The 18,525-nt window shown below is 38.7% G+C and overlaps 1 protein-coding gene across 6 annotated transcripts in view; it reads left to right on the plus strand.

Moving 5' to 3' along the window:
- Positions 1-18,525, plus strand: part of NELL1 (neural EGFL like 1) — a 273,189-nt gene that overhangs the window by 151,980 nt on the left and 102,684 nt on the right. For all 6 annotated transcript variants that reach the window (XM_085063246.1, XM_085063242.1, XM_085063245.1 and 3 more), the window contains one exon: positions 5,958-6,080. In XM_085063246.1, coding sequence (XP_084919372.1) covers positions 5,958-6,080 — 123 coding nt within the window. The remainder of the gene's footprint in view (positions 1-5,957; positions 6,081-18,525) is intronic.

The following is an 18,525-nucleotide window of genomic DNA, read 5'->3' on the forward strand; positions in this document are numbered from 1 at the left end:
AATAACATGCAACAAAGGGTTGCTGCTTTTTAAAAGTATTTGGAGAGATGGCTTTCTCCTTTCAGAGTTTTCAAAGACCATTGCCTAATGGTTGCCAGATAATTAATTTTACATTAGGCCATGTACTCCATACAAATGGTATCTGTATTAATAAAAAATAGTGGCATCTGATGACCTTGCTGCTCTGTGAGTTCTCTCTCCGAGTCTCTTGGTGTACAGAAATGTTTGCTGCACTAGTAAAATCGTGGTTCTGCACCCCACAAGCTGACTGTTATCTCAACAGTTTAGAGAGCAACTTAGATTTCTCTTCAGTGTTGTAAAAATATGAATGAGTGGATGGTCAGAATCTTTGCGCAGTGCATTCCAAAGATGAATGTTTTATTATTGAAGTGTGAAGGCTTTGAGGAAGTAATGAAAGAGAATCCTTACAATAAGAAAATTGTTTCCATCTTGGAAGCAAGTTTAAATTGGGGCCTTTTCTTATAATAAAAAGTGAAAGTAGCTGTAGTGAAAGACCCTTCAGTGGAATTTCTGCTGTAATTCCATCCCAGTGTCTGGTTTTTTTTTTTCTTGAAGACAATCTTTATTTAAAGAAAATGAAGATAAAAATGTTGGCATTCTTGCTTAAAAATAAATCCTGTGTTAAGTGTACCTTTTAGAAATTATAGGTTTGAAATCCTTTATGTGCTTTTGGACAAAAGAAAGCTCTCCTGATTTTATGACTCTTGGCCAAAAGGTTCTTAGCTTCACTAGGTGTTTTTTTGCTATGTATTTTCAACGTTGGGTTCTAATTTTCAATTAAATTTTTTTAGACAAAGCGTGAACAATACAAATTCTAGAGTTATTCCAAGCATTCACAGAAAAGAAAAAAAAAAAAGATACAAAGCTAAAGTTGTGTAGATCCTGCCTTTACAGCCCATACAAATCAAGTAAGTATAACAGTGTTGTCTCTTTCAACATGAGAAAGTAGAGGCATCCTATAAATTCTGTGAAACTTCTGGAAAAAGCATTAAAAAATACACAAACAAAATATAAGCAAGGGTCATATTCCTCTTAGATAAGGAATAGAAAATGACTTTCTTGACAAGATCTCTTTAGTAAAAACGTGGGTATTTATAATACCCAAAACTTTAAGAGTATGGAACTATATTATTTTTTGACTTATGCTTCTGATGTCCATTGCCAGAGCTGCCTAGAACCTTTCACAAACAGTACCTTTCATCTACATATGAAGGGAGAAAATTGGCATTTACCTGTAATTGATTCTATATGTGTTTAGATATGTATGCATTTGCTTTTATAAGTACAAACAGGACAAATAAATCCTGTTTTGTGCCTTGCATGTGTTCTGAACTGTTTTTATGAGGTTGTTTTTACTTACAAACAGTTTTGCAGTGTCATGTGGGTGGCTTTATACAGAATGTATTACCTCAGGCAGGCAAAATCTTTGTCTGGCACCTTTCCTTCTGCCCCCAGGGCTTTTCCTCCTGCATTCTTCCAGTTCAGTTTAGCCCAGAACAGAAGGTATTTTTAAAGTACCACAAAACAAAGGCATTTTTGTGATTCCTCAGTGAGATTAGGCTAGAAAATGGGGTACGAAGGATTTGACAGAAATATATGTACATGAAGGTTGCTGATTTTTTTTTTTTGTCCTTGTTTGAATATTCTATTTTATACTTCACCCTGATCAGCCATCAGCAGCTGGAATGATTACTCATTTGAGGTGTGCAGGACCTGCTCCAGCCTGCTCTGGGTTAACTTCCTTAGCCCTAAATAGATCCTGGTGTATTGAAGACAGCGAAAAGTTTACTTAAAATTTAGGGCATTTTTATGTGCTTGTTATGTCTCTAAGGCCATGTGAAGTATTGAAATAAATCCTGTCCATGTCAAGATAAACTTGCTTTTATTGGGCTGCTTCTGAGCAAAGCAGAGGTAACTATAATACTTGCCTTCCACAGGGGTGCATGTGCTGCTGTGTAAAATTCCCCACATATTAGATCTGCCATACTATCAGTGTGGGCTTGTAAATTGATGTGTAAAATCTTAAAAAAACAGGTGATAGAGGTGTATTTTTGTAAAAGCATAATTGATTTATTACAAGTGCATTTGGAGGCAGATGGCCATTGTCAGGGGATGGCTGAAGAAAGAATGAGGCTCACAGTCATTTCTTCACAAGATGGCCTGACCTAGGTGTGAACCTAGAAAATTCTCAGAAAGTTCTCCTTAGCAGTTTGGAAAAGTTCATGACAGATTTTGGAAATTTTAGGTGGTTTTTGTCCAGAAAGAAAACATTAAATGTGTATTTTGCTTGGTGGCTGGGAAACAGGGCCAGGAGTGCTGAAGCTTCAGAGATGATCTGTCCACATCTCTGGTTACAGGAAGAATAAAGTCAAAAGGAAGTCAGCAGTGGACATTTGATTATTTTCCTTTTTTTTTTTTTTGCAATGGAGGATTGATATCCTTTATTTTTTCTGTAAAATCTTTAGTATTTGAAGATTTCAGAATTAGACACTAGGGAAAAAATAGCGTCTCATAATACCCTTATTTTATAGAGGGGGAAAAAAGAGGCACAGTAAACTAACTGATCTTCTGGTTTACCACAAAACATGAAATAGATGCAACAACAATCCTGAGTAACAGAAATGCTGATGTTGAAGGCAGTTCAGAGATTTCATAAACAAATTAACTTGCCTGTAGAAAAGAATGGTGCTGCTGTTGCAACTGTTCATCAGCAGTGGTACCTGATCTTGAAATAGACATTAATAATCCAGGGGAATGAAGGTCAAGGAATTCTGTCCTTCTCAGCAAGCCTGCTAGTTCTTTTCATCTTTGATTATGAGCTCATTTTATGTGTATTATATAGCAAATAGAAGTCAGAGAGATGGATGACTTCAGTCAGACTTAATGATGACAGTTCCATTCCTGAGCACAGCAGCTTATTTGTTTATATGTACATATATGTGTGTATAAAAAAATAAGAGTTTTTTTTGTTTTTGCTTGTTAGAGTCCCTTTCTCATGCTTCTTATTCCCAGTTACAGGGGAAATTGTCAAAATAAGCCATGGCTTTGGGCTTTTAGTCTTGGCTCTGCCCTCTGTGGTGCTTTGGAATGCTGCTGTTTGTGACTCCTTTCCCTTGCTGTGTCGCCTCCTTCTCTGCCAATTTTGTTTGCTGCCTAGTCAGTATTTACCATAACATTAAAGCAAAAGCAGGCTCTGTCTGCTGTGCTTGAATGGGGATTTTTGGAAGGCAATGTGTGTAAGAAAGCAAATTTTTCTTTGCAAATTAGTCACAATCTCCTTTGGGCTCAAACAGAGCGTGAGCCCACTTTCCATGCTCGCTCCCCATTTTGAGCACACAAGTGTTCCAAAGGATGAGCTCCTGTGAGGGCACAGGAAAGCCAGGAAAAACTGACTTCCAACAGATTCTTAAGGATTTTTCATCTGGATGAAAAGAGTTTTGTACCTTGGCAGGAAATCAATGATTTCTCATTCTTATTAGGCCTGTAGCAGCATCAACTATAGACATCCCTACACCGGGGAAAACTTCATTTAAAGTTCCCATCATTGCAGCCACATTGTTGCTAAGATATCTTGGGATTCCTCGTGCAGGTGAGGTTCCCTTAGTCCTCCTTGTGCTGGCAGCATCAGGATGGCTCATGAAGGGCAGTTTGGTTCCCATGGTCAGAGTTGTTGCTGACTCTTTAAATTATATCTTTTATATATTTTAAATTAAAACTGACCTCTGCATAAAGTGTTACTGTGGGATAGCAGCTCTGTCAGTGCCAAATCTGTTGATATTTCCAGCATCTGTACATCAGCAGGAATGGTAAATAGTGATTTACTTTTTCAGAGTCCTAGAACAACACAGCAGAATGTCCTCTCCTGTGTATTTTGGCAAAACACATCTGGTACCGCTGGGAAATCTTTATTTATACTTGAAGTGCTGAGAAGGTAATAGACTAATTTTGGCAATTGTTTGAGAAGGAATCTTGTGTACACACATGAGCCTGTCACAAAGGCACTCTCATTAGAGTTGGAATACTAACACAGGAAAGCTAATGACAATTAAAAGTAGCAAGAGGAGGGACAGATTGTGGAGAGGGTGTCTCTTTTAAAAGAAAACATAATTTAGCTTCAGCTGCTGTGAAACACTTCCTTGGAGGATAGCTTGATACTTTTTGTGTCTGACCCAGAAGCCTGAGCACCAGGAGACCAAAGCAGCAAAGAATCAGCCTGTGGTACAGTTTCTTAAAAGATGAAGGAGAGAACAGGCAGCCCTTGAAGAACCCTGGCATTCTGAATATGTAAGGCCTCTGAAAATTGGCAAGAAGCTGAAGTGAATTCCTAAGCAGAGCTAGGGACCAACATAAACTAGCAAGTATAAATGCAAGCCTGAGTTTATCAGCTGAAGCCAGGCACATATGAGAATGTGTGTGAGCTTCTTGCTAAAAGCAAAGAGTGAGAGGCTGATATATTGCTTTGATGCTATTTAAGAGAAAATAGTTGCAATCCGTATCATTTTACTGTCAAATGTATTTGAAAAATGGAAAACATGTTGGATGTATGTTCTGCAAATAGTTATCAACAGTGTTCCAGAAGTGCTTGGTTTAGTGGATTCCTTAGAATTTACCATTCAAATCTTACACGTGTCTTGAAGTTATCTTGAAATTGCCTGTTGTTCTGTACTGTGACACAGTGGGAGCACTGCAGAGGTTAATTGTAGCCTGTCAGAGCTTGGGATGCCACCGTTCTCAATGGAGAGACTCTTCCAAAGGGCTTCATTTAGTCTGCAAAAATGAGTATTTTGCTGGTGTTCTAGAGGCACTGCCTCTCTGTGATCTTTAGAAGGCTAGACTTAGTCCATAGTCCTTTGGACACTCTGATGCACTGGTAAAAAGCTTAAGCAAATCCCAATTCCAGGAAAGCACAGCTTTTACCTCTCAGCACATGGATGATTGCAGTTACATAGATGAAGGCTGCAAAGAAGGGTTCCAGATTCTGATTTTTTCTTGAGTCTCTCACCTGTTGCGTGGTTTTAAGAAAATTCATTGCATCCTTTTTGATTCCACTGAGGAAAAGTGTAAAGGCACCGGTGCAAAAGTGTAAAATACTCAGGCTTTCTTGTTGCAATCCTACTGTATGAGGGAAGCTCCTTGTAATTGCAGGAAGAAGTGAAAAACTTCGGGGTCAGGTAGCTCGTCACCTCTAACTGATGCTTCACAAGAACAGAAAGGTAGCAGGAGAGTAAAGTGCAGGAGCTGTGGCAAATTTGGCTGGGGGCAGCAGTTGGAGTTGTTGGATGAAAGCAAGATACAGCCTGTTTGTCTGAGAGCCTCTCTGAGTCTCGATGGTGTGATTGGTGCTTTAAAAATGGGAAATGTTGCTGTGAGATGTGCCATTAGAGAAGGAGTGAGCTCAGCACGAGTTAGAGCAAATAGTTGTGGCAATTGAACTGTGTAGTTCTGTGCAGAGGGTGCACTGCTAGGGCCCTTCTTGTGTTACTGAGCTTGTATTTATGATTATTGCTGCTGGTGATGGGCAGGGATGTAAAGGTTAATCTTCACAGCAGATACTTTCCCCTGATAATCTTGTCCATAGCTTTTTGTCACAGCCATACTTTGCCTCCTCACCAATTCTTTTTTTTTTTTTTTTTCTGTTTTTGAACCCAAATAATCTACTGTTGCCATGCCCAGGCTGAGTTTCAGATTTGAAGCAAGCCCACAGCTGACTCCCACACCAAGCCCCCAGCCACTGCTGCATCCTGCTTACTCCACTTGCTTTCCAAATGCCACATTTTTATACATATATATTTATATTTTTATATATATATAAAGTGCCTATCACCGTATTGATAAACATTCTCTGGAACCACTCTGAGGGCTCACTGAAAAGCTCACTGAAAAGCTCCCTGCATCTTGTAAATGTTTTTTTTTTTTTCCTTTTCGCCCTTCCTCAGAGCACGATGAGTGTGGCAGTGGGCAGCACAACTGTGATGAGAATGCAATCTGCACCAACACCATCAGGGGACACAGCTGCACCTGCAAACCTGGCTACGTGGGCAATGGGACCATCTGCCGAGGTAAGGCTGCTGTTGTAGCACCAGAAACCTGTCAGGTTTTGGGAATATTTCCTCACTGTCACCTGCATTCTGGTAACTTATGGATTTTGCAGTGATGTGCTTTAAGACATGGCAAATGGACATGATGGGAATTGATTTGTACATAGCTTCTTAGCGAGAAGGAAGTAATTTTGGTATTCTAGGAGAAAAATAACTTTTCATTTGCTGCACTGATTACTGTCATTTGAGCTGGTATAATTCAGCTTTTGAGTGGTGTTCATGTTTTATAAACTCTGGATGGTATGTGCTGTCACCTTTGGCTTTTAAGTTTTAATGAGATGCATTTTAAATTAGGATAATTATCTTTTTTGCTAGCATCATGTGGTTGTTATTTGACTACTTGCATCAGAATCATGACTTTTTCACATATAAATCTTTAAATGAGTATTTTGAAGATTTCTCAGTTATGTAAACAAGAAATAGTGATAGCCAGCCATGCTTTCCATTCATTTATGGTATGTCATTTATTTAGGGCTGGTTTTATGTTTTTCTTTCAGTAGAGAAGCAAATATATAAGGACAAAGGAGAGTTGGATTAGTGAGGGCTCTGTCTTGAAATACTATTGAGCTGTAACTCGTGCATTTATGAATTACATTTGTCTCATAAAAAGCTATTTTTTATCTTGCCTGGGTTTTCATACTTTCTAAACAGAATTACGGTAATAGAAAACTAAAGTTCAAGGTTTTTTTTTTTAAATAACAACTATTAAAACCAAGGAATGTACTGGATAAAATGTTCTGTACAGTTTGGTGCACAACAGGCTGGATATGAACTTTTCAGACTGTTGTAAATTGGCCAAACAATTCCTGAAGGGAACATGAACTTTGATGTCTTTCCTGTTTCAAGCTGAAGTCCTTCACCAGGATTGGCCTCTCAGCTGCTGAATTAGCAACCAGCAGATTGGTTTTCATTCTCTGGGTGCTTTCCACTCGTGCCAGAGCATCCCTGAATTTAAAACTAAAAGGGTTTGTAAGGATTAAAAAGGAAGTCTGAGTATTGAACAGCCTGCCTAATGTTTTCTTTCTTTAATTATTATTATAATTATATTAATTATATTTCTTTGAAACAGGGATGTTTGGATTAGTTAATAAAACCTGTGTTTTCACACTGGTTTTCTTCATTTGCATACCTTTAATGTGTCAGAAACTCAAAGTGAAACTCCTACTGCATATTTATTAACCTAGTACTGTTGTAGTAATGAAATTGCACTGGAGAAATACAAGAATGTTTTTACTCTCAGAGTTCTGTTGAAACCTGAGCTACCTCAATATGTCTTTTTATATATGAAAATATTGCACGTTGTATATGTATTTTTAATATGCCTTGAACTGCACATGCAAGTGCAGTTAGAGTTGCCTTTTTGAGACAGATGTGCATGAAAATACAGGGAAATGTGTTATATTCTGACTGGGAAGAATAAATTGGAAAGACAACTGGAGATTGTAGAAAGGGGTTTGCAGTCTAATAATTGTTAAATCACTGAGGATAAGAATAACCCAACACTGCATGGAACAGTCATTACTGCTAACCAGCTACTCTTAGGATCATCTGCACTTCAGTCAATTCTAAAACCCACAATGTAAAGTGCTGGTTTGAGTTTCTCAGCCTGTGGTTACCTGAAGTTTTCACAAGTTTGGATGCTAATTGAAAAAATGCTCCCATTTTGCCCCTGATGGCAGAAACACCACTTTTGCCTCTTTTTTTAACCAAGTTTAACAGTGATATCAGTTTCCTTGCACAAATGCTGGGGCTGACACAAGGAAAGAGGTGTGAACATGTCAGGATAACCCTAAACTGCCGCTGGCTTGTAGTATTTTAGGGCTTTATCTTCAGGTGCTATAGATTGGAAAAAACATAGATAAAAGTCAAGGTGATGTGTTTGCTGTCATGCCATCTGAAGATAAGATAAATGTTCCTATTCTCCTTGAGACACCTGCAAGTGCTTTTTAAATGTTTACGTGTTATAGATGTGTACACACACCAAACAGTGGTTCCAACTACTGCTGGAATAATGCAGCTCTGTGGTTCAATGGGAAATCTTATTAATATTGTTCAGCAAAGCCATAAACAGGAAAATGATGATTTTGTGATGAGAGAAAAGGACTGGCTTTGTGCATGGTTCTGCAATCTATTTCAACAATCTATTTTAGCGGTGTTAGAAAAAGTAAAATCAGAATAATGAGCCTTTTTGGCTTTAGTGAATAACACATTGATAGTCTTTATAAAAAAAAAACAGAATACTGTTATTTTTGTTTTAGAAAAGAAAACATATGTAGTTGAATTAAATTGTATTGTGGACTGCTGGCAAATATAACTCAATTACTCTGGCAGGAATTTGTGTTGTTTGCAATTTTTGTGAAAAGCACGAAGTAATAAAAAGGAACAGAAATAATATGGACATGAATATAATGATTGCTGAGGATTTAGGAAAAAAAACCCAAACAAAACCCAAATATTGAAGAGGAAATTGAATATATATTTTTTAAACCCTGTATAATCAGGCTGTCACACATCTTGAGTAGCAAAAAATCTTGTGCATAAGGAATTGCATTACTGTGAATGTAGTAGACTGGACTATGTAATTAAGGACCAGATTGTGTCAGAGATGTGGAAGCTGTCATGGAGGAGGGTGGTGGAAAAGGGCACAGACCAAGACTGAAGGCACTTTTGCATTGAAAGAGATATTGCCATAGCTTAAGTGCCATGAAAGTGGAAAGAGAAGTGGAGATGAATGCAATAAAATCTTTACCAACACATAGTTTTGAATATCTAGATGGTGAGACAATAAAATAGAGACAAATAAGATTTCCTGTGGATACTCTCAATTTCACTGTGGGAAGTGAGCTTTAGCTTCTCAGGCAGACACTGAAATTTGGGTAATGGATGAGAGCAGAATGAAGCTGAGGTGAGCTGAAATGATGAGGCAGGACAATGCTGTGCCATCACCATGAGCACACTGGACAGAACAATGGACCCAGAATCAGACAGATTATATCTCAAGATTTCATCAGAAAATGATAAGTAAACCAGGGGGATCCATTCTGGAAGAAATCACAGCATCAAAAGCAGAGGACAGAGGTATAACTAGTTAAATAGAGAGAGATTCTGAATCTACAGATTTGTTAAATTGCTCTTTTCTCTGAAGGAAACTTTGGAAAAAACAAAAAGAAATAAGAGTGATTTGGGACATAGAGAATATTATAGGTGGGCAGTGGAAGGCATGTCATGCCCTTTTACTCAAATTCTCTAAATGGATTATAGAATTCATAGGTGAGGGTAGAATAAGGACAATTGGAGCAATTCCACTAAACTTTAGGCTCAGATGTAATAGTGCAGCATTAAGGCTGCACTTAGAGTAAAGGGGAAAGATGATAAAAACTGATTTAGCAACTGAGTGCTTTAGTTAAAAAAAGCTGCGGGGGGCAAATGGTGGCTACTCAGTCCAGCATGGTGCTTTGAAGTGTGCCTGTCAGGATGGACCTTGTGGGAAATCAGTGTTTAGGGGCAATGGTTAGATGAAAGAAGTTTGGGTTTCCTAGGACAGCTTGAGTTTCCTAGGACAGCCAGGTTTATGAGTAACCCATCACCCATAGACAGGATAGTGTGTGTGAACATGAAACACTGTCACCCATAAAATGAGTAAAACTCACTGTCACGACTTCAGCTGAAGAACCAGGATAGTGAATATAGAGATAAATACCATTTTTAGACCTTGGAGGCTCTGGGTCTGTGTGCTGCTGCTGTGTTGCTGTGTGTAATCTTGACAAGGCTTGGATCTGGGAGGCTGAAAAATATATCTGGGGAAAATGTCTTTCTCTGCTTTTTGCCTTGGTGAGTTCTAGTTCCAGCTCTGCTTGGCAGCCCTGCACCACATACTGTGGAAGTGACACACTGATGTGCCATTTGTTTAAAACTTTGTGCCCCACAGTCTCGTGTGCCTCAGTGAGGGGGAAGGCAGAGAACTCGTGCTGAGGGATGTGCAATAAAAATAAAAATAATATAAAATAAAAATAATAAAAACAGCTTAGCAGAGTTTATTACAGAGCTTGTGCCCTGTACACAGACTGAAGGCACAGGAAGAACCAAGGTATAGTGAAGTATAATCAGGTTTCTTCAAATAACTGATGGCATTTGGGATTAAGAGCCTTAAAACAAATGAGCCCCCACCCATCAGATTTTGTCAGGAGCAATGTGCAAGTCGCCATCAAGGTTTGTTGCAATTATTTGTTTTCTTTTGTCCAAGGATATTTAGCTGTAGTGTACAAGCCTTGTCCTAATTCTTGGTGTTTTGCTCCAAATGGTTGTCTTAAAGCATAAATTCTGCCCACAGACATCCTTATATGCTGTCAGAAAAATAGAAGTGGCCTTGAACATATTCAGATGCTAAACAGGAACAATTCTTCAGAACCATGGACAGAGTGTGCTTGTTAATCTTTTCCTCATGTGGCTCTGTCGTGGAGAATGAGCAGAAGTTTAGCACTTAATCAGGTGCAAACACTGTTCACTGTACTTTCATATTTTACATGTATAATCTGTCTAACAGGTATATTTAGTGTGCTATTAACATCTCATTTAGTGGTTTCTACTGAGGTGTAGATTTATTGGAATGATTAAATGAGGTGGATTTAGTTACAATCATACACCATAAAGCAAATGTGAGCAATGTGACTGATGCCTGGACAGAAAAACATCAGGTATTCTGAAATAAAAATCAAACCAGTGTTTATTCTAATTAATATTCAGACTGTAAAATGGTTTATTTCTGCCAGAGTACAGACTGTGGTTATTTTTTCCCTGTTATATTTTTCTGCAACATTACACAGGAGACACTTAGGGGATTACAACTCAGTGCATGGTCTCAGAGACATGAGCCATTATTTTTAAGTGACTCAATTCTGGTGTAATCTGGAAGTTTGGGTTCTTAACTGCACTGTGGATCCAAGTGTTTCTGCTTTGGGATGTGTGTTTAGGAGTGGGCTTGTTACTGATGGACTTGCTGGTCACTTCAGGGATAAATTATTTGGTACCTTATATAAAAAGCAACCAGATTTTGAACAGATACTCTTATTTTTTGCATGGTAGTGGGGGAAATCATATGAAGTCTTTATTCATAATACAGCTAGTGTGTTCGCTGACAGCAAGAGTACATGTCAGGGTTGATAATTCCTTCTATTTGATGTCAGTCAGTAAGTTGGCCTCTTTTACACTGTTTTAGTCACAAATTGTAATTGGATGGACATATTGCTTTGTCCAGTGGCACTCTGAGAGCTCTCTTTCATTGCTGTTTTCTTTGTTTCAAAGCAGTTATTTTTCTATTTCTTAGTCTGAAATAAATTTAATAATCTGCGAGATGTGTCCAGGAAAGAAGTTGTACATCTTCCAATGTGTAGGCAGTGTAGTGATGGTGTAGTAAACAGATGATTAACGATAAATTTTTATGTGTTTTAAGATTTCTGCTATGAAAAATACTCGAGTATTTTTAGTAAGAGCTGAAGAAGAAAAAAAAAAATCTTTCTTTTCAGTTATTTCTGCACTGAATAGTCTGCTTTTTTGTGTCCCCTTAACACTGACATCAGCAAAGCTAAGGTAGATTAACATTAAATGTCAGCAATGGGCCACAGTCAGACGTTCTGATATCTTGATATTAAAGCATATCAGATCACTCTAAGGTAACTAACTGCCACTTAGGTTTATGTTTTTTGCATGCATGTGTGTCTGTTAGAAGTGGAGTTGAAAGCCTTTCTGAAGCATTGGAGTGAGTTATGAATAATATCTAGGCCAACATGGAAAGAAACAAACATGACTTTTCCCGTAGCCTTGGAATTTCTTTGTAGCTATAAGGCTTTGAATGGTTGATATGCCTTGTCATGGCTTTAATTGCTGTTTTGGTGTAATATTCACCAGTCTCATGAAAGAATAAGTGAGTTGTGGCTCATTCTCAGATTTTTATCTTTACTCTTCACAGTCATGAGCTTTATATATTTTTTATACCTAATATATAGTGAATAAATCACTGCAAAAGCAGGCAGGTGCATTCTTATGCATTTTGGTGTCATATGGCACATGTGGAAAATGCCATGGCAAGTGTAAGACCCTGGGATGATCCCACTTTATGGGTGAGGCATTCTAGATGTAACTGATTTAATAATTTTAAACCAGTAAATATTTGTACAACAGTGCAATTACAATTTTTTTTTTTTCATTCTAAAACTATCATGGCTGGACACAGAATCAAGACAGTATTACTGAAGCCGCTAAATTTTCTACAGTCCTAAATCCACTGTACTAATAAAATGATAATTTTAAATTTTAATATAAGAATCCTATAATTTTAGGTCTTGATTAGACAGCTGTCAAGTCATCGCTATGTTTGTGTTTGGATTTTGAGTTATATAACCTCCCTTTGTGAATTTGCCACATACTTTTTGAGCTTGTTCAGTTCTAATGCTGTTTCTGGTTTGGTTTTGGACTGTAATGATTTAAAATAATTTTGATGAAATTAAGATAATTTATAATAATTTTTTCTTGCCCTTAAAAGATCTCTGCCTTCATTCAGTTGTGTGAGATGTTGAAATTCAGGTGTAATTATTTCTGTATGTGTTGGGTTTGTGTGGCCAGGCTTTGGTAGCAGGGGGGCTGATTTTGCAGCCCCTCTGGGGACACAGTGTTTCCTGTGATTCGATCCTGTTCTGTGTGTGAGATTGTTCAAGGTGATTTAGAATGCACATCAGTTATGGAAATAGCTCATTTAAAGCCCATGATTCATGTAACCTGTCAGAATCCAGATCCTGATCCCTTTGCTGTCACAGATTTTCTCACTGCTGTAGATTTCTAATTAATTTAAAAGGAGTGTTGCAGTGAATTGTGCTCACTGGAGAAGCAGTGCAGTCCAGAGAACTGTTGTATCTGTATAAAAGGAAGGAAGAGCTGTAGTTATCTGAAGCATTTTGAAACTTAATCTGACAGGTTTTTCTGCCTGTATGAGTAAGTGCAAAGGGCTCAGCAGACCTACTCATGAGTGCTCAGGAGGGTTCCTAGGTTCAGATTCTGGAGAGTCTCTTGTTGACTCTGTTGCTTATTGTCTGCTGCTGCTTTGGTTTGCATTCAGTGCTCTCAGGTCAGCAGGTCTCTCTGGGCTCTTGGTCCTGTGCAGCATGCACAAAGGAGTCACCAGGTGATGGCAAGTTAACAGATATGCTTCCCAGTAAATCTCCTGGCCAGGAAAACTGGGTTGTGTTAGAAGCATGAGACTAGTTCAGTATTCATTGCTTTCTATTTTAAGAGAGTAGTTAACAAAAGCAGGAATGTGAAGGTCTTGTTTTAGAATGAATTTCTGTTCCATACATTGCACTTACTTTCTACACTGCATTTGAGATCATCTTAGTCAATAACCCCTTTTTGTAGCAGATATATCTCCTTCCAGGTGTCTGTCACCAAAACATTGAGGAGCCCAATTTGGAGCCTGCTGAAGTCAAGATGCAGCTTTCTAATGCTACTTGAATGGTTCATTTGTGTTATACAGGCTAGTACTTTTTTTTCCTGTAGTATTGAAATCTTAAATTATCAATTATTAGCCTCAAACCCATCCTTTATTTGAAAGAACTCCTTCTCTGTGCTCTACTGCTTTTTTGACAGTAGAGCAATACCCACCATGGCCAGTGGTTTGGTCAGCAGTACTGACTGCCCTGAGCTTGTAATCCTTGGGAGTGAAACCCTGTCTGTTTGGATCTGTGACTCTGCTGGCCTGCCCTGGAAGCTTGACATGCAGTTATTTGGAACAAAATGCTTAGGCTTTGATGGTGGCTGAGAAAAATCAGTTCATGAAGAGCATCTTGAACTATATTATTGCACAAAGCTGATTGCAGCATGGGCTTGGCTCAGAGCAGCAGTAGGAGCACAATAGAAATAGCAGTGCAGAGTTTTCTCTCTTGTGAAATCAGTTACACTGTGCAACCATTTCAGGATTCATGTTTATGGAATAAGCACATTAAAAGGCAAGGAGATGCCAAATAACATGAAATTATTTCTATTCCCTGTAGAACATAACCAAACAATATTGAAAACTGAATATAAGTCTCTTGCTCAAATGTAAAATAAGGGCCTTGCAGTTGTTGGTTTTGGCAGCAGTTTTGGTAATGCTGTGCTGGCACCCCAATGCAAAAGAAAGTAGCTTTTCACTCAGCACTGAATTAATCAGGAGAGCCCTTGGTCACAGGGTGGTGAGGATGTGAGGCAGAGTGAAAAAGCTGCTGTGTGTAGCAAGAGCAGCCCAAACAGGGAGGGCACCATATTTGGTTTGAGAAAGGTGATGGGTAATCTTTATTCACCAGATCCTTGTCCTGTTCTTCCCCTTGATGTTTGTTTTGGGCTGTAGTTGGAGAGAGGATGCTGGGCTAATAGCCCCTCTGGAATAAACTAGTTGATTGATTTTTATGTACTTCTGGATAGAATTATTATTAGAGCAACCTCTTCTGGGTAAGGATAATATTTATGTATGTTTTATTTGTTCTAAGGGGTTTTTGGGGCGATTCTTTGCCATAGCAGCTGAAGAGATGTGAGCCAGAACACTCCTTTCAGCCTCCTCTTTCTACTAATTTCGCCCACTACAATACATCAAAGTAAAACCATTGAGTGATTTGTCAAATGTGACATCCACGGCTAGTACCTGATCCAGGATTCAGACTCTGTTCCCAGTCTGATAAGTCTGGTCTTAAACCACCAGTCTGTGATTTCTCCACAGAAATCACCGAAAACATTTTTAAAATACCTAAAGAATCAAGCAGAAAGACTCCAAAATCAAGCACTTGTGGATATGTAAAATTCAAGTTACCTATTCAGTGTTAAGTCACGTACATGCAATCCTTGCTAATAATATCACAGGTGATGTGGGGGTTTTTGTCCCTCTTGTCCCTTTTGCCTTCCTATTCCCTCTGTTCCCCAGCTGCATCTTTCTTCTCTGTCTTTGTCCTCTCCTGGCTCGAGCACCATGGTGAAACATGATGAATGCTGTGAAACATGATTAATAGTGTGTGATTAAACATTTACAAACTGAGGTACTTTCACAGGCATAGCGAAAGGCATATCCTTCAAATCTCTGTGCCAAAGGTGGGGGTCTTGGGCCAGTGGGGAAAAAAAAATCAATCTACCTGTTACTTATATTGAGAAATAGATGGATTTTTTTTTTTTTCTACAGTGCAGCTTCTGGTAGATATCCATCACAGGAAAAACTTATTACAGACCGTTTACTTGACCGCATTACCGAAAATGATATTTTATAGTAATAAAGTTTGGATTGCCCTGCATGGAGGCATGGCTCACTTTATTTGTATGAGTCACATTGGTTGGCTTGCTAGTTTTGGAGGCTGCATTTCTTTTTTGAGCACTGAGGATGGCAAATCTGGAAGCCATGCAGGATGTTTGATGGGACAATTTGCATCTTTTTATCTGGAAAGATTCTCCAGTTCAGCTGTTTCACAGTGGTGCTGGTGTTTTAGCCTCTGGAACATGCTGAAAAGTTGAGGCACCCCTGTGTGTGTATGGAGTTCTTACCTAAAGTGTTCAACAATAAAAATAATAAATGTGGCTGTGCTAAGTGAGCATATGCTAAGTACAAGACTAACAGCAAGTTTAAACTCTGTACTCAGAATGGTACCTGAAAGAAATGCTGCCATGAAAAACAATCTATTCTGGAACCTACTAAAAAAACAACAAATGATGCTTTGAAGACTGTATCATCAAAATGAATTATTAGGTGAATTCAGTACGCAAACTACAAGAATAATGTGAATTAAAATAGCTCAGAACACATTATGCACAGAGGGAATTAGAAGTTAAAGTAAACCAAGCAGAAGTGGGAATTGAAGGTGTCCTGCTTTTCAACATAATTTAAAATTCAGTCATCCAAGAGTAAAAATGAACAATTTGTATGTCATAAAACCGAAGGGTTTTTATTTAGGTATTCCTGAAGGGCCAGAGCTGTGTGACCTGTGTTGTTATTCTGTCAATAAATACTCAAACAACTTGGTGTGTCACCTTGAAGGTGCTTGCAGTTTTCCCCCTCTCCTTTTCTTTCCATCTTTTTCGTTGTGTCTGTGAAGAGGAGAATTATCAGTCTGCATTTTTGAAGCTCACCTTCAAAACTGACTATTCATTTATATGACTTTATTGCACGCAGGCACATCAAGCAGGGTTTGAAATTTAAAAATTCTGTAGAATTCAGAAACGTAACTTTAGTTTTTCAAAAATGTGAAAGCAACACACATCCATACCTTTGTGCAGCTCCATCTTATCTGTCTTCCTCTGTAGTCTGTTAATGATGTTGTAACCTTTAGGGTATAGATTATGGGATGCATTTGCTGCCACTGATGAGCAGACTGAATAACTGTTCTCAACAGTCACTTGTTCTGTTAAAATATCTCCACCCATTCCCTGGAGCGTATGGTTTCACAGTGTCTGCTGGCTTCGTGAAGGAGCTGCTGCTAGTGGAAAGCCCTGGGATGGAAAAAGATGGCAGCTGGGTGTGGAGCTGCCAGAACACTTGCAGAGTTTAAGCAGGCAATATCCATTCCCCTGCGTTAATTATCGCGGTTTACCGATGCTCATTAATACGCCGCTTTTATTACCGAGACACATGGTTGTGCAGCTTTCCTGACGCCCATCCTTTCCTCCCTGTGAGCAGAACAAAGGAAACACTAGTTGTCTGATATTGCCATGACAGACGTTATTTCCCAGTAAACGGTGGAGGCAATCAAACCAGTCCTGCGTGCACAGTGTTCCCTCAGCCTTCGGAGAGAGGCGACTGAGACAATTGCTAATGTGGTAATTTTACACCTGACTGAGCAAGGTGTGTGCCCAACTAAAAGGAAGTGATTGGCTCCAGTGAGACTGCTTAGGTAATTAGGCACTCAGTTCTTCAGTTTCGTGCTGAATATGCTTTGCTGTGTTTACATCTTACGTAGAATAAACACAGACAGCAAGCATTCATCTTCTGCTGTGGATGGCAAGGGCAGGTTGAATTAATCATTTCTGAAGAGAGAACTGAATAGCCAAATCCACCTATTGCTGGTCTTTGAATCCTTGGCAAATCGTGGGCTTAGAAGAAGATTTAGAAACTAATTTTCAGTGACATCACAGAGAAGAAGCTGAAGCCAAAATGAGTGGGAATATGTAAGTAATTGCTGATGGTTATTGCCAAGTGATTTTTAGTGCTCCATCATTTATTTATACTTTTACTGCTGTAAAACCCCTGAAATTCAGAAATAGCTCAGATGTTAAGATGTTCATCCACTCACTGTTTGTGCCCATTGCATTAACTGCTCTTCAGATGAAAGCAAAAGAATCAAATAAGCACCTGCACACAGCTGGAGTAGAGAACAGGCAATAGACTTACCATCTTATGGCCACTTGCTGTAACCACTAACCCAGAGGAAACACACTGTGAGCTTCAAGGGGATTTGATTTTTGCATGAGAATGGTCTGAAATGTTGAATGGTATGTATAATATTAGTTGCTCAATGACTTCTGGGTGTAGTTACCTAAATTCTGTCCACATGGCATTTAAGGCATGCAGGTGGGTTTTTTTTTTTTTCAGTTTTCCCTCCATTGTTTTCCTTTGTGTTTTACTTCTATCAGTGTTCCAGTTGGTTTGATTGTCTGTTGGGGAGAATTACACCTGGTGACAAAGTAAGTTACACCTAATGCATGAAATTTGTTGCATGAAAAAAATTACCTGTCAATGATAAAGGTAGATGTTAGAAATTTGTAAGTAGTGTTTCTTTGTGCATTGTACTTGAAACTGAAGATGGCACATTAAACAGAAATATGATACATATCTTGAAATACCATTTCAGGTACTTCTATGATGTTTTTCTAAGCTCTGAACTGCAATTTTTTTATGTACTTCAAAGTCTTTTATATTGCTGAGCTCCAGCAGTTGGTGAGAAATGTGCTGGCCTTCAGTGCAAATCAACTGCACTGTAGAATGTGACTAAGCTTAACGTTAGGAAATGTGGCCTTTTCATCTGGATATAGTTATTTAATTGTTATTTAAACATCAGTGTTCCTTCTGACGCTGATAAAGCTCATAAATTGTCTCCTAGGTCCTACCAGACAGGTCCAGTCAGGCTCCATCTCTTCTAGCCGGGCATGGTAGGCACGTGTTAATGAGGTAATACATGAGGACAGTCTGCTCTTGCCTCAAGAATTACATCTGACAGATAATATATCAAACTGCTGCAAGAGCTTCAGCTGTTACTTCTCATGAAAATTTTGCAGGTATCCTGAGAAAAAGCATTTTTGTCAAAAATTGGTCCATGCACTGGGCATGTACTCTTTTGATACTTCCCAGGGTTTGTTTGGAGTGCACAGCAGTGCTGGAATGCTCCACAGGACTGATGGCTCTGGAGTG

Source organism: Lichenostomus cassidix, chromosome 5 (assembly GCF_008360975.1).
Source record: "Lichenostomus cassidix isolate B80296 chromosome 5, HeHo_3.0, whole genome shotgun sequence".
Classification (NCBI taxonomy): Eukaryota; Metazoa; Chordata; class Aves; order Passeriformes; family Meliphagidae; genus Lichenostomus; species Lichenostomus cassidix.